This window comes from Musca autumnalis, unplaced genomic scaffold, assembly GCF_047663935.1.
Source record: "Musca autumnalis isolate F117 unplaced genomic scaffold, ASM4766393v1 scaffold_5, whole genome shotgun sequence".
Lineage (NCBI taxonomy): Eukaryota > Metazoa > Arthropoda > Insecta > Diptera > Muscidae > Musca > Musca autumnalis.
Window position 1 is genome coordinate 97,269,976 of NW_027412088.1, and position 15,563 is coordinate 97,285,538.

At 37.0% G+C, this 15,563-nt stretch overlaps 1 protein-coding gene across 1 annotated transcript in view; it reads right to left on the reverse strand.

The window, feature by feature from the left end:
* Window positions 1–1,942: 1,942 nt before the first annotated feature.
* NKAIN (Sodium/potassium-transporting ATPase subunit beta-1-interacting protein) overlaps window positions 1,943–15,563 on the reverse strand; it is a 198,761-nt gene continuing 185,140 nt past the window's right edge. Inside the window, exon 7 of the mRNA XM_073955137.1 lies at window positions 1,943–3,521. Coding sequence (XP_073811238.1) covers window positions 2,194–3,521 — 1,328 coding nt within the window. The 3' untranslated portion in view covers window positions 1,943–2,193. The remainder of the gene's footprint in view (window positions 3,522–15,563) is intronic.

A 15,563-nucleotide genomic window follows, 5' to 3' on the forward strand; every position in this document is an offset into this window, starting at 1 on the left:
CTAGTTCGTTCATTTTATTCGGATCAGAATAGTTTATTTACAATAGCATTCGTCTTGTTCCAGAAACTGCAAGAATCTACAAATCGAAAAAAAAAACTTATATATTATAAGTCACTGTACCCCGACCAGGTAGAGCATAACACTGTGATACAAAAGTTGACAAAAAAAATTTTGCAGATGTTCTGATGCATAAATTCGGTTTTGTGGGAGTCCATAGAAGACGAAAATACCTTTGGTTTCTTTGGGTCACTTCGGTTTTTGGTTTTATAACGGTAAGTGTAGCGAAAAATAGGCATTCTTGGATTTTCAACTTTAAACGAACATTATTTCTTTTCTCCACAACCGATTTGCACATCCTAGCTTCGTTCCAGAACTAACAAGTTTTTACACATTTAACACATTTTGAACATTTTTCACCGAAATGCGTTCCCGTACTTCAAAAAAGTTGCAAAATGTTCACTTCTCTTTGAACAAAAATGGCGCTGAATGGCTCTCTCTTTAGAAACTTTTTACACGACAAATTTGAGCGAGCAAAAATATGCAACATGTTTGCCGCCTTCCGATTGGCTGACACGCCGACTTTGACATTTGTTTCAGTTTTTTTGACGTTTCTGTCATTTTTCCGTTCCCGTACATTTTGGAAAAATGTGTGCGCTGAACTCATTTTTGACGGTTCTCTCTTTTGCACATTTTCCATTAAAAAAGTACTGGAACGGACCTCCTATTTTTCACTGCAAAGGGGAGAATAATGTCATTCGAATAAGCCATAGATTTTTAAAATCGGTTAACAAATGGCTAATTAATAGTGGTTTATATGTGACAAAACCGAAGTGACCCAAAGAAACCAAAGGTATTTTCGTCTTCTATGGACTCCCACAAACCCGAATTTATGCATTAGAACCCCTGCAAATTTTCACTGTAGCACAGTGTAATTAACGGCTCAGCTATTTTTGATTGAACTAGTTTGTTAATACAAAAGTTGGACCCAACTACCACTAAACCTAAAATGAACAACGAAAAAATAATAAAATATGCACCGACATGAGCACTTTTTATGGCTTAGTTCTTTCATTCATTTGTTGGATCAGAATATTTTACTTACAATTGTATTGACTTTATTCCAGTATCTACAAGAATCTACAAATTGAACAACGATTTTTAAATATTCTAAATCACTGTATGCCAACCTGAGCACTCTTAATGGCTCCGCTCTTTTGATTGAACTAGTTCATTAATACAAAAATTGAACTCAACAACCACTTAAGCGATTGTGGTGGAACTGAACTGAAGACCGTTACAAGATTGTGCCTATTGAACAATGAGGAAAAAATATTAAAATATTCTGAATAAAAAAAAATTCTGAATCTCTTAATTGAACTAGTTCGTTCAATTGGACCAGAATAGCTTATTTATAGTTGCATTCCCTTTGTTTCAATAATCTACAAATCTTTACGTATTGGTAACAAATAGCAAGCTATGTTCATAAATTTAGGAGAATGGTAATAAAAACGGAGGTCAATGGCCTTATCTTCAAAAAATTTTATTTACTAGACGAATTTGGACGAAAATATTTGTCGGCAGCAGGAAATTTTGCAAATTTATAACATTTTTAACAAAAACAATACAACTCTCCATTTTCATTTTTCCATATTTATTTGGACGATCATATCACCTTATACTTGAATACAATACTGAACTAGATTGGTATTTGTTCGTTCTATGCTTTTAGTTCAGTGAACTCAAATGAACTATATCGATTGACCTAGTTCACATGCTCTCATTTAATGAAACGCTTAATTGGACTAGTTCATTCTTGAACTAAAAAACTATGCTGACAAGTGCAAAGTGGGAATACAAACCATACAAAGATACTGCATTTGATCTAACAACGGAATTAGCCCGGGAAAACAAATCATATCCAGATTTTTTTTATAATTTGCCATTTTTGTAATAGTATCTACAAATTGTTCCTAGTCCCTGTTTGAAGACTGTGAACCGATTGCTTAAGCACCTAATATATAGTATAATATAGATTACCTAATGTTTATGGACGGCTTAACCTCATATGATGTTTCATTTTTGTTTGTTCATTACTTTTGTAGTTAAAGCTAAGCTTATGTTTACCTTCTACACATCTTTATACTAAACTTTGTACATTCTGGACACCCTATGGTGGGCCACACACATTTTTTTTTACATTGTGGTCTCAGAATCCGGTGGTGTGTGATAATTTAAATTATATGCCGGTGGTCCATTATTGAGAAAAGCCATGGAACGTATACTTTCTCGTGATGCTGTACGCTTATGGAACGGTATTGGTTGTGGTTGTGATGCTACATATGGCAACTCTGGCACTGGTGGTGGCGGCGGTGGTAAATTATGTTGACTTACAGAATGTTGGGTGTGCAAAGGATGTTGCTGATACAACGGCGGGGTGTGTGGTGGTTCATGTAGTGTTGTTGTCGTCGCCGCTGCCGCCGTCGCTGTTTGTTGATGATAGAGATTACTTGTGGTGACAGCATTTGTTGCTGTATTAGCTGAAGTGACCAAAGAGGCGAAAACATTCTCCGTCGTACCCGAAGATGTCATGTAGGAGGACATTGGACGTGTACCATGGAAATTGGAATATGATGATCTTACCGAAGGTGGACGATTGTTGTAGAGCTCATCGACATGTTCGCCATCATTGAGATTGGTGGTAGAGTGTTGATATGTGGGATTGTAATGGCCACCAAGGGAAGGTGTTACGGTCAAGGTGGGTGATTGCGGCTCTTCGCTAGGTGTTGGTGTAGAAGTGGGCCATGGTGGCAAAGTGGGATCATGCATGGGTTGCTGTTGCTGATACAGACTCATTTGCACCGCATTGGTGTTGTAATAAATCGGATCTGGTGGTATATTCTTTCTAAACGATTGATAATGATTGTTGTTGGTTTTGGTTAAACTTCCTCCCGCCCCGTTTATGTTGTTGTGCATTTCCTTGTTCAACGATTGTAAATTTGTGGCCGTAAGTGGGGCGTTATCCTTGTGATGAAATGAACCAAATTGTGGGTGCTTGTGGTGACCATGGGTATTTTGATGTTGTTGCTGCAGTTGTTGTTGATCCAACAGTTTGGTGACAGGATTTTGTTGATATTTACGTCGTGAACTACGTGTACTACTGCGGGAATGTGTTCCGCTGGGACCCAAAGTGGCGACATTACGTTGACTACCACTGTGGCTGCTGCGACTATCTGCCACTTCACCATTATCGCCGCCACCACCACGGCGACTGCGTCGACTTGCTGTGGAGGTTCGACTATTTGTACCACGATGCATCACCGATCGCCTTTTAACACGTCTCGGTGTCATTGGTTTCGGACTCAGCTCACCATTATCACCCTCCACACCACCACGTTCATGCATTTGATCATCACCATAATCGAGTATTGTATCGGTACGACTGCGCAATGTATCCAAGCTGGGCCCAAATTCAATGGAATACAATGATTGACGATGTTTGGATTTTTTATTAACATGTTTCACTGGAACGAATAGAGACACAAAAAAATCATTAGAAATTGTTTAGATTTTTTATGAATAATTTAAAGAAAATCTGTTATATAAAAGCTATGCAAAACTTTCAAGCAACTCTGGAAACTGTGATTGGAAATTGCAAATAATAGTTTTATTTATCCGGATGCAAAATTAGTAAGGACAAATGCAAGGAATCTTACAGAGCACAAAACATTGCAACGTTGGTGTCATTCATGCTTCGTGCGGGTTTCAATTTTTCTTCAAGGTACGAACAAGTTCAATGTTAATCATAGAGGAAGCAAAACAGATTTTAGCAGAATTTTCTATCAAATTGTCTGTAGAAATGTTTGTGTTAAGCATTCTGTGTACATATTGTGTACGCGCTCCCGATTTCGATATGTGATCATGTTTAAAATTGAGCTGTCAAAAAAAGTTGGCGTATATGACATACTTTTTTGACATTTACTACTTGTCGAAAACGTAGTATACCCAGGCAAAATGATAGGTTTTTGACAAAAGTAAAATGTGGTGGCTTCAGACAAAGTTGCGATATTTTTACACTTGTAGTATGAATTGGGGAAGTACCCCGAAGGTTTCTAAAACATGGACGTAAATAGGTCTTTACGAGCTCCGGTCTCCAAGAACACTGAAAAAATTCACTCCATCACTGATATACAAAATGAAAAATCTCGGGAAAATAATAACAAAAGAGCAGATCGGACCAAAGCGCAACCAGATGAGGAAATATATCCTTAGATGTCTAGGCGAGTCAACTCCATCGAAGGATTCTTCTCTTCAAACCGGTGAAAGGAAAAATATGGTGGCTGCAGACAAAGGGGTGATATATTTACACTGGTAGTATAAATTGGGAAAGTATGCGGAAGGCTTCTAAGACATGGACGTCAATAGGTCTTTACGAGCTCCGGTCTCCAACGCTGAACTCAATACAGTAAAAGATTCACTTGATAACTGATATACAAAATGAAAAGTCTCGGGAAAATAATAACAAAAGTGCAGATCGGACCAAAGCGCAACCATATGAGGAAATATATCATTAGATGTCTTGCCGAGTCAACGGGCATCTCAGTGGAGGCAACCAAGTCCGAGGTTATTGTAACTAAAGCTTGTGGAGCGAAAAAATTGAATCCACACCTTTCAAACAATCGAAATTATGAAAATTTGAGATCAGAGGCTATCGGGATGAAAGACGCCAGAGAAGATCATTATTGGGTTTAAAATTGCAAAGCCCAGAATCTATTTTAATCCCCATGATCTGTGAATCTGCTCCTGGAATGTTCGAACTCTTTATAGAGAAGGTGCAGTTATGCAATGGCGGATTTACTTGCAATGTACATAGTTGATATTACGGTCATACAGAAAATGCGGGGGATTGATATAAAGCACGAGTTTGATTGCGAATATGTAGATAGTCGGAGGTCAATTCATCGTGTCTCCCGATTGCGCCCTTGCTTCCACCAAAGACAAGGACAAAATATATTTTTTATGCCCTCAGCATTTATGCTAACGAGGGTATATAGTATATATACTTTCGTAATATTTTGTCCAAACTTAGTTTAAGTTCGAAAATGGGTTATATCGGTCGACTCCTTCCGGTACCTCCCCCATAAAAAGTTCAAAAATGTTGCGAAAATTTGTGCGCAATATAGCACTTGAAGGGAGTAAGCGATTTGGTCCATACTTTGCAAATCGTGAAATTTCTACCAGACTTAGATGAGGTTCCAATATGGACTCAATCGATTCACTCCTTCGGGTACCTCCCACATAAAATTTCGAAAAGTTCAGTTTAGGACCTGCTCTCGAGCCGGTAGTTAGCAGTACTAGATTTAAGTATCTCGGTATCCATAAGGGCACCTAGACGTAGCAAATAAAGTACGAACAGACACAACACAAATGTTGGATATCAGCAAGCTGCTATCATAACAGATAACCACAGGATATTTCGCAGAAAAAAGAGAGTAATGGAAAAGCGGAAGTTTGACAAAATCGAGATGTACAGGACCCAGACCATAAGGTCTGAAAATTTTACCAATGTGGGAAACATCAAATTCATAACCGTGATACATGTACAATGAGGGCGATTAAGATAACACAGATTATATTCCAGATGGTGGTATTGAGTGTATACCGCCCAGCCAATATGAGTTAAGATAGCAATAAACAGGATGTTGAATAATAAGACCACAGGAGCCAATGGCTTACTAGCCGAACTGTTCACATTTGGAGGCGACACGCTGTAAGGTGTACGAGTACTAACACCATTTGGCATGACGAATGCGCACCAAATGTTTGGAACATGAACATCATATGTCCCGTTCACACGAAAGGAAATAAGACTGTGTGCTCAAATTGCATATAAGAGTGTCTAGGATATTGTGTGAACCACTAAAACCCATGGTCAATTAAATAATTGGACTATACCAATGCTCCTTTGGACCTGAAAATTCTTCATTGACCAGTTATAAATCTTGCGATAAATTTTGGAAATGGCCCAATAGGTGCATATTGACACCTACCACGGTTTTGTTTATAATAAAACGGTCTTCGGCAGCCTTATACCTTTAAATCTTGTCCACGCCATGCCTGAATTTGATATTCTGATACCCCGTCTTCAGTGAAAATAGGAACCAAACTCCCCGAACAGTTTAGTACCAAAAGAAGTTTCAGACATGCTTACATCCTTTCGTGTGATATTTTTAACATTCCATTGAAAAAAGTGAGTTTTAGAGAAAAAATCTTCGAAAGATCTGCTGCCCCATCTGCGTTGACAAAAATATAGGAATTTTCTACCTCATTTCTTCGGGTCCATTATCTAGCCAAATTATTCATTGAGGATTTAGATTTATTAACAGATTTAATATGTAATCTTTACGTATATGAAAATCCCTTCAGTAATTTTGTAGATATAACATATTTAAACAAGTGAGCCAAGTCTATAGTCGAGTCGGGGCCGACTATGTGGTACCCTACACCACTATCTCTGTTCATAAGCTTTTGACTGGTAAAATTCAAAATATTAAAATTGGGATAGCATAGCGCGTTTGCTCTGAATGTCTTCATTAATACAGGTCAACTTTGTTGAAACGCATTTAAGGGCATTGTCAGTACAATTCAAGTAAAAAATGGAAAAGTGAGATGTAGTGTCATTGCACAAAAAATGGAAAAAGGGATACATTACCGACTATTGCGATATCTCTGTTGTTTGACCACCTATGGCAACCTACTTCACATCGTTGTAAAGGCGATATTTTCTACTTTCCTTGCCAGGTTTTGTTTTCGATATACCTCTTACAGAAGAGAGATATTCGCTTTGAAATAAAATGTTGGCCTTTTCTCCAAATAATTTTTTTTTTCAAATTCCGACCCATGAATAATACCAATAATACCCCTGACCATTACCAAAATCAATAGGTTTTTTCCTCTGTGGGACCACCATTAACAGCCAAAATTTCGTCCCATCAAATTTCATCCCATCAAAATTGCGACGTGTAGCGTGATTACAAACAAATTACAAAATGGGATTTATTACCGACCACGTCAACCTGCTTTACATCATTGTAAAGATGGAATTTTCTACTTTCATAGTCAGACTTTGCTTTTGGAAGTTTTCCAACCAAAGCTGTGATATTCGTCATTATTTTTAAAATCGCAAAAATTAAAAGTTGGGTTCTATTAGCGGCTATCTTCGTTGTTTGACCACCTACAACAACCTACGTTACATCGTTGGAAAGGTGATATTTCATTAGCAGGTTTTTGCTTTTGATATACCCCTTATAGAAGCGGAGATATTTGCTTTGAAATAAAATGTTGACTTTTTCACCAAAATCAATAGGCTTCTTCCCCTCCGGGAACTTCATCAACTCCAAATCGGATTAAAATTGCGACCTGCAGCGTGATTACAAGGTTTAGATGGACAGACGGACGGACGGACACACATAGCCAGATAGACTCAGCTCGTCGAGACATTGATTTTGGTATATATGTATATGTATGGGTATATGACCATTATTTCGATGCCTTATAAACTTTTTGGTCAAAACTAACTTATAATACCCTCCCCACATAGTGGCGTAGGGTATAAAAGTGGGCGTTGTCGGGTCTTTAGACCTCGAATAAGTACGTAAGGTCGGAAACACAAACACCATTGTCTCGCAAATTTATTTTCAAACCGATACATTCGTAATTTTGTAAATATAGCTTTGTTTTTTAAAGGAGGCATAGGGGAGGTACCCCGCCCCTCCCAAATTCAAAAAAATTCATGAAAAACGGTTCAATAGTTTGTAGATTTAATATATTTAAAAGTGAAAAAAATTGAACACGCCAATTTTTTCCGTAAAACCCTAAGTTTAAGTATGCCAATTACCAACGAACACCATTTGAATATCTCATAGCGGAGCAATCGATTTGGTCCAAAGATTGGACCTCGTAACATTTTGTCCAAACTTATTATACCCTCAGCCTTAAGGCTAAGGAGGGTATATACAATTTGATACGATGAAAATGTGCCTCATCGAAATAATGGTTTTAGACCCCAAGTATGTTTGGACGAAATGTGTTTCAGACAATTTGGAGTCGATCTAGCCATGTCCGTCCGTCTGTCTGTCTGTCTTGCTGGCTGGAGCGCACGATAACTCTCGAACGGATGAACCGATTCGGTTCAAATTTTGGCTTTCGTAATATTTTGCCCAAACTTAGTTTAAGTTCGAAGATGAGCTACATCGGTCCACTCCTTCCGATACCTCCCCCATAAAAGTTCGAAAATGTTCGGAAAGTTTGTGCGCACGATAACTCTTGAAGGGAGTGACCGATTTGGTCCATACTTTGTACAGCGTAAACTTTCTACCAGAGTAATATGAGGTTCCAATATGGTCTCAATAGGTCCACTCCTTCGGGTACCTCCCACACAAAATTTCGGAAAAGTTCAATTTAGGGCCATCTGTCGAATTGCTTTGATTTTTGTTTTAGCAACTTGTATTCACTGCCCTTCATACGACGGTACAAGTTCCATCAGGGGCAAGTCCATACTTCCTGAGAAAATAGCATGAAAGTTGCAAAAAAAACCTCTATGACACCGTGTGAGGTGGTTGGAGCGCAAGATAACTCTCGAACGGATCTGCCGATTCGGTCCAAAATATGGCCTTAGTAATATTTTGTCCAAACATAGTTTAAGTTTGAAGATAAGCCATATCGGTCCACTCCTTCAGGTACGTTCCCCACAAAAGTTCAAAAATGTTCGGAAAAATTGTTCGTACGGTAACTCTTGAAGAGAGTGGCCGAATTGGTCTATACTTTACACATCCTAATATATCTACTAGATATAGATCAGGTTCAAATATGGACTATATTTGTCCACTCCATCCGGTACCTCCCACACAAAATTTTCGGATAAGTTCACTTTAAGACCTGATATCGAATCACTTTGAATTTTTTTTGAAGCAACGTGCATTCGCTGCCTCATTTACGATGGTAAAAGTTTTTTTGGGGCAAGTCCATTCTTCTTGAGCAAACAGCCCGATGAGTGTAAAAACCCCCTATGGCACCATATGTTGTGGCTGGAGATCCACATCCACGGTCAATGTCGATCCATTCCTTTTAGTATCTCCTCCGCAAATCTTTTGATCTTTAATCCTAATCAACATTTTTGTCTGTTCAAACCACCAAAAAATTTTAAAACCCCCTCAAAACATACGTATTTTGGGAAAAAATTGTTTCAGTATACACCGGCTGAGGGTATATCTCTGTCGACAAAGCCGACTGATACTTTTTTACTTGTTTTTAGTTCGAAAATGGATCATATCGGTCTACTCTTTAGGGCACATCCCTCACAAAAGTTCAACATTTTGGTTTAAGTGCATTTTAAGGTCTGTTCGAGGATCCTATGGAAATTTTTACCGAAGATACTCCTTGTGGTTCGGTGTGGGCGTGGCGCGCTCCTAAAGATGACCAGAACGAAATAGCTATTTCTCGGAAACCGCTTCAATAAATTACTTTAGAACTTACACGAAGTGAGTGAGAAGTGAGAATTTTAATGAAATTCCAACTTTAGTGGACTAGAACATTTTGGAAACAGCTTGGAACGAAGTTCTGTTCTGACAGAATGATGCCGGAGAGTTTCCTCTTTCTGTCCATATATACTTTTGTACCCGTCCCGCCCTTAAATTAATTTTAAAATTTTAAATTTGTCATTCCCTTTGTAACACATCGAAATATTTATCGAAGACCCTATAAAGTATATATATTCTTGATCAGGGTAAAATTCTAAGTCGATATAACCAAGTCCGTCCGTCCATCTATTGAAATCAAGATGCAACTCGCAATTTTTAACTACTAGTTTTATCTGTCCAACAAAAAAATATAAGAAAATATCTCTATCCGTTGAAAAGTTACAGAGTTTTGACCAGGAAAAAAGATTCTGAACCACTATGCGTTGACCAACTAAAATGACTGGTGGCTGAGGGTATATCTCTGTCAGCAAAGTCGACTGATACTTTTTTAATTGTTTATATAGATTTTTATTCCGTTCCATTGACATTTGACAATTTGGACATTAATCGACAAACCTTACTATGAACTCAGAACACATATTATAGGTTCACGACTACTATGATGTTTCCACAACGAACGGATTCGTTATAGAGATAGCAATTCAATTCACACAAATTCGTGCACCTTAAAAATTAATTTCAAAAATAGATTTTTATAATTTCCAAAGTTGCTTATAAACAATAATATTTAAATACTCTAAAATATATTTTTGGATAATGTTTTATAGAACCCAGTTATAACGAACTATTTTTCATCCTTATGATGAAATTCGCTATAACTGTGTTCAAATATTTTTGCTTCATTACCTTTATTCACGTAGAGGGTTAATAGAATGGTAGAGTAGAGCTTAGTGAAATAGCGTGGAAATTTGTATAAGTTGCTGTTAAATTCTACATTCTAAAAGATTAGTTACAGTATTTAAAATACCAAAAAAGAAAAAAACAACAAGAAAAAAGATGAAAACAAAACCAAAAACAAATCAACACCAAAATAAGAAGATATATAAACAAAAAACATTAAAGGAACAAAAACAAAAAGAAAGTTCGATTATTCAAAATAAAGATTTTCCATTACAAATATAGAAAAATTGAATTCAATGTATTTCAATTTTTTGTCACTGTATAACTGCAAAGGACAGCTCAGGTACTTATGACAGTGACGGGCGTTACGCATCGCCACTTCATTTATTCCATGTGATGGTCATTAGTTTTAAATTAAAATCTAGCATACGCTGAGGAACTTATTTTGAGCACTTCAATGTCGCCACAATCAAAACATAACGCATGGTAGTGTCTTTTAATGATCGTTTTATATCATGTTCTCCATACTAGGTATCCAAACAAACTTTTTATGTCGCGGATGAAATGTACATCAAAGTGTGTAAGGTAAAAAATTTATAACTCATCCACCATTTCAGAATATAAAGTTATAATATAATGACGTTTGATGACGTGCAAGAACTTGTCCATTTTTTCTTAAATTCCAAAATCCCCATCTATTTGTTATTTTAAATAAAAATCATCATCATTTATTTTATAATTTTTTCCATTCTTTCATAATGTTCTTTATATCGTTTATTTATTTTTGTGTACTTTAGTTCATTCATTTAATTTGATTTTCTATAATTTTTTATTTTAATTTTTTTTACATTTTAGCTTCTTTCTTTTTAGTTTATTTTTATTATTTTAATAATTGCCTTACAAAAAATACACATAGATTTTTTTTAAAGTTGTTGAGTTTTTGTTTTTTTGTAATAAATTTTGTATATTTTTATGGACTTTTTATTTATTTAAATCGCAATGCATTAACATTCCATATCCTATATCAAAAGGATACTTGGTATATATTTTTTAATTATATAGAGTTTCAATCAATAGCACATTTTTGTTCCTAAAATAATTGCTTTTCTTCTTAAATACAAATTCCAATCACAATTAAAAAATCATTCAGTAGCCTTCTAGCTAATTCCGTTTGCTAAGATCAACAATAAACTTTCCTAATGATGCAGATTAAAATGTGAGGCTATCATATATGTATGTGGTCATCTGAGGTTAATTTCAAAAGTGAAAGTTTTTTATTATTACTTGTTGGGGAACCTTAAATATCAAAGAACAGCAGCTTCTCCCAGTTAATTTGTGTATTTGTGTATTAGTTTGTAACACGCAAACGAAATAGATACTTTTCATGATCTGCAGGGATTCACTTTTCAAGTCGGTTTACACATGCCCTTCTGTCTGCCCATGTATTTTTGTAAACAAAAAAGTTAGAGAACATTTTTTTTTTGACAAAGTGCGAACGCTATTTATTTTTCTAAAAATCGGTTCAGATTTGGATATAGCTCCCATATTTATTTTCAACCGATTTAGGCATTTGGTGCACCGATCACAATTCTGATGAAACACCGCAACAAGTAACCTGTAGAGAGGTCTCCTTTAAAATACTTGTCTTCTGGATAGGTCTCGGAGAGGTCTTCAATAGAATACTGGACCTCCTTGGAGGTCTTCTATAGAATAAATGACCTCTGGAGAGGTCTTCTATAGTATAAATGACCTCTGGAGAGGTCTTCTATAGAATAGATGACCTCTGGAGAGGTCTTCTATAAAATATATGACATCTGGAGAGGTCTTCTATAAAATAGATGACCTCTGGAGAGGTCTTCTATAGAATAGATGACGTCTGGAGAGGTCTTCTATAGAATAGATTACCTCTGGAGAGGTCTTCTATAGAATAGATTACCTCTGGAGAGGTCTTCTATAGAATAGATTACCTCTGGAGAAATCTTCTATAGAATAGATGACCTCTGGAGAGGTCTTCTATAGAATAGATGACCTCTGGAGAGGTCTTCTATAGAATAGATGACCTCTGGAGAGGTCTTCTATAGAATAGATGACCTCTGGAGAGGTCTTCTATAGAATATGTGACCTCTGGAGAGGTCTCCAATAGAAGTTGTGACCTCCGGAAAGGCCTTTATAAAATAGATGACCTCTGGAGAGGTCTTCTATAGAATATATGACCTCTGTAGTGGTCTTCTATAGAATAGACGACCTCTGTAGACTTCTTCTATAGAATAGATGGCTTCTGTAGAGGTCTTCTGTAGAATAGATGTCAGCTGGAAAGGTCTTCTATAGAATAGATGTTTTCTAGAGAGGTCTTCTATAGAACAGATGACATCTGGAGAGGCCGTTTATAGAAAAGATGACCTCTGGTGAGGTCTTCTACAGAAGAGATTACAGCTGGGGAGTTCTTCCATAGAATAGATGTCCTCTGTTGAGGTCTTTTTAGAATAGATGACCTCTGGAGAGATCTTCTATAGAATAGATGACCTCTGGAGATGTCTTTTATCGAATAGATGACCTCTGGGGAGGTCTTCTATAGAATAGATGACCTCTGTAGAGATCTTCCATAGAATAGATGACCTCTGTAGAGGTCTTCCATAGAATAGATGACCTCTATTGAGGTCTTTTTAGAATAGATGACCTCTGGAAAGGTCTTTTATAGAATAGATTTTTATATTACTATCTTTATTGAGAGATGACCTCCGGAGAGGTCTTCTATAGAATAGATGACCTCTGTAGAGATCTTCTATAGAATAGATGACCTCTGTAGAGGTCTTCCATAGAATAGATGACCTCTGTAGAGGTCTTCCATAGAATAGATGACCTCTGGAGAGGTCTTCTATGGAATAGATAACCTCTGGAGAAGTCTTCTATAGAATACATAACCTCTGGAAAGGTTTTCAATAGAATATGTGACCTCTGGAGAGGTCTCCAATAGAAGTTGTGACCTCCGGAAAGGCCTTTATAGAATAGGTGACCTCTGGAGAGGTCTTCTATAGAATATATGACCTCTGTAGTGGTCTTCTACAGAATAGACGACCTCTGTAGACTTCTTCTATAGAATATATGGCTTCTGTAGAGGTCTTTTATAGAATAGATGTCAGCTGGAAAGGTCTTCTATAGAATAGATGTTCTCTAGAGAAGTCTTCTATAGAACAGATGACATCTGGAGAGGTCGTTAATAGAATAGATGACCTCTGGAAAGGTGTTCTATAGAATATGTGACCTCTGGAGAGGTCTTCTACAAAATGGATGACCTCTGGAGAGGTCTTCTCTAGAATAGTTGACCTTTGGAGAGGTCTTCAATAGAATATGTGACCTCTGGAGAGGTCTCCAATAGAAGTTGTAACCTCCGGAAAGTCCTTTATAAAATAGATGACCTCTGGAGAGGTCTTCTATAGAATATATGACCTCTGTAGTGGTCTTCTATAGAATAGACGACCTCTGTAGACTTCTTCTATAGAATAGATGGCTTCTGTAGAGGTCTTCTATAGAATAGATGTCAGATGAAAAGGTCTTCTATAGAATAGATGTTCTCTAGAGAGGTCTTCTATAGAACAGTTGACATCTGGAGAGGTCGTTAATAGAAAAGATGACCTCTGGAGAGGTCTTCTACAGAAGAGATTAAAGCTGGGGAGTTCTTCCATAGAATAGATGTCCTCTGTTGAGGTCTTTTTAGAATAGATGACCTCTGGAGAGATCTTCTATAGAATAGATGACCTCTGGAGATGTCTTTTATCGAATAGATGACCTCTGAGGAGGTCTTCTATTGAACGATGACCTCTGGAGAGGTCTTCTATTGAATAGATGACCTCTGGAGAGGTCTTCTATTGAATAGATGACCTCAGGAGAGGACTTCTATTGAATAGATGATCTCCGGAGAGGTCTTCTATTGAATAGATGACCTCTGGAGAGATCTTCTATAGAAAAGATGACCTCTGGAGAGGTCTTCTATAGAATAGATGACATTTGGAGAGGTCTTCTATAGAATAGATGACTTCTGGAGAGATCTTTTATATAATAGATGTCTTCTGGAGAGATCTTTTATTGTAATAGATGACCTCTGGTGAGGTCTTCTGTAGAAAAGATTATCTCCGGAGAGGTTTTCTATAACATAGATGACCTCTGGAGAAGCCTTCTAAATCATATATGACCTCTTGAGAGATCTTCTATAGAATAGATCAGGTATCGGCACTAATACAAACGCACAGTTTGCGATCTGACTCATAGGTCCCTCTCTCGCTCTCTCCACAAACAACGTGTGCGTGAATGCATTGCTAAAACTAAAAATCATTGAAACAAGCGACAGCAGAACCTTGTTCATTGACTTCTGAACGAAGACTGAGTGGTGGTTGTTCTGTTGTTATTCTCATCAAGGGCACGTGTGCCCATTTTTGCCGGATGCTGGAATAGATGACCTCTGGAGAGGTCTTCTATAGAATAGATGACTTCTGAAGAGATATTTTATATAATAGACGACCTCTGGAGAGGTCTTCTATAGAATAGATGACCTCTGGAGAGGTCTTCTATAGAATAGATGACCTCTAGAGAGGTCTTCTATAGAATAGATGACCTAGAATAGATGACCTCTGGAGAGGTCTTCTATAGAATAGATGACCTCTGGAGAGGTCTTCTATAGAATAGATGACCTCTGGAGAGGTCTTCTATAGAATAGATGACCTCTGGAGATGTCTTCTATAGAATAGATGACCTCTGGAGAGGTCTTCTATAAAATAGATGACCTCTGGAGAGGTCTTCTATAGAATAGATGACCTCTGGAGAGGTCTTCTATAGAATAGATGACCTCTGGAGAGGTCTTCTATAGAATAGATGACCTCTGGAGAGGTCTTCTATAGAATAGATGACCTCTGGAGAGGTCTTCTATAGAATAGATGACCTCTGGAGAGGTCTTCTATAGAATAGATAGCAGTTTTATATAGATTAGTTTACCCTCGATATCGAAATCCACGGAGAAATCATGTAAAGTTTGAAAGTTAGAGTCTGCAAAGCTTCACATTTGAAATGTTTTTTATCTGATTAGTATGTTTTAAAGCTCTAATTTAGTTCGTAACTGTTAATTTATTGAATACGTCTACATAATGGAGTATTTTTTTCTTTTTTTGTTTTTTTTGCTATAACCTCACATTTTAA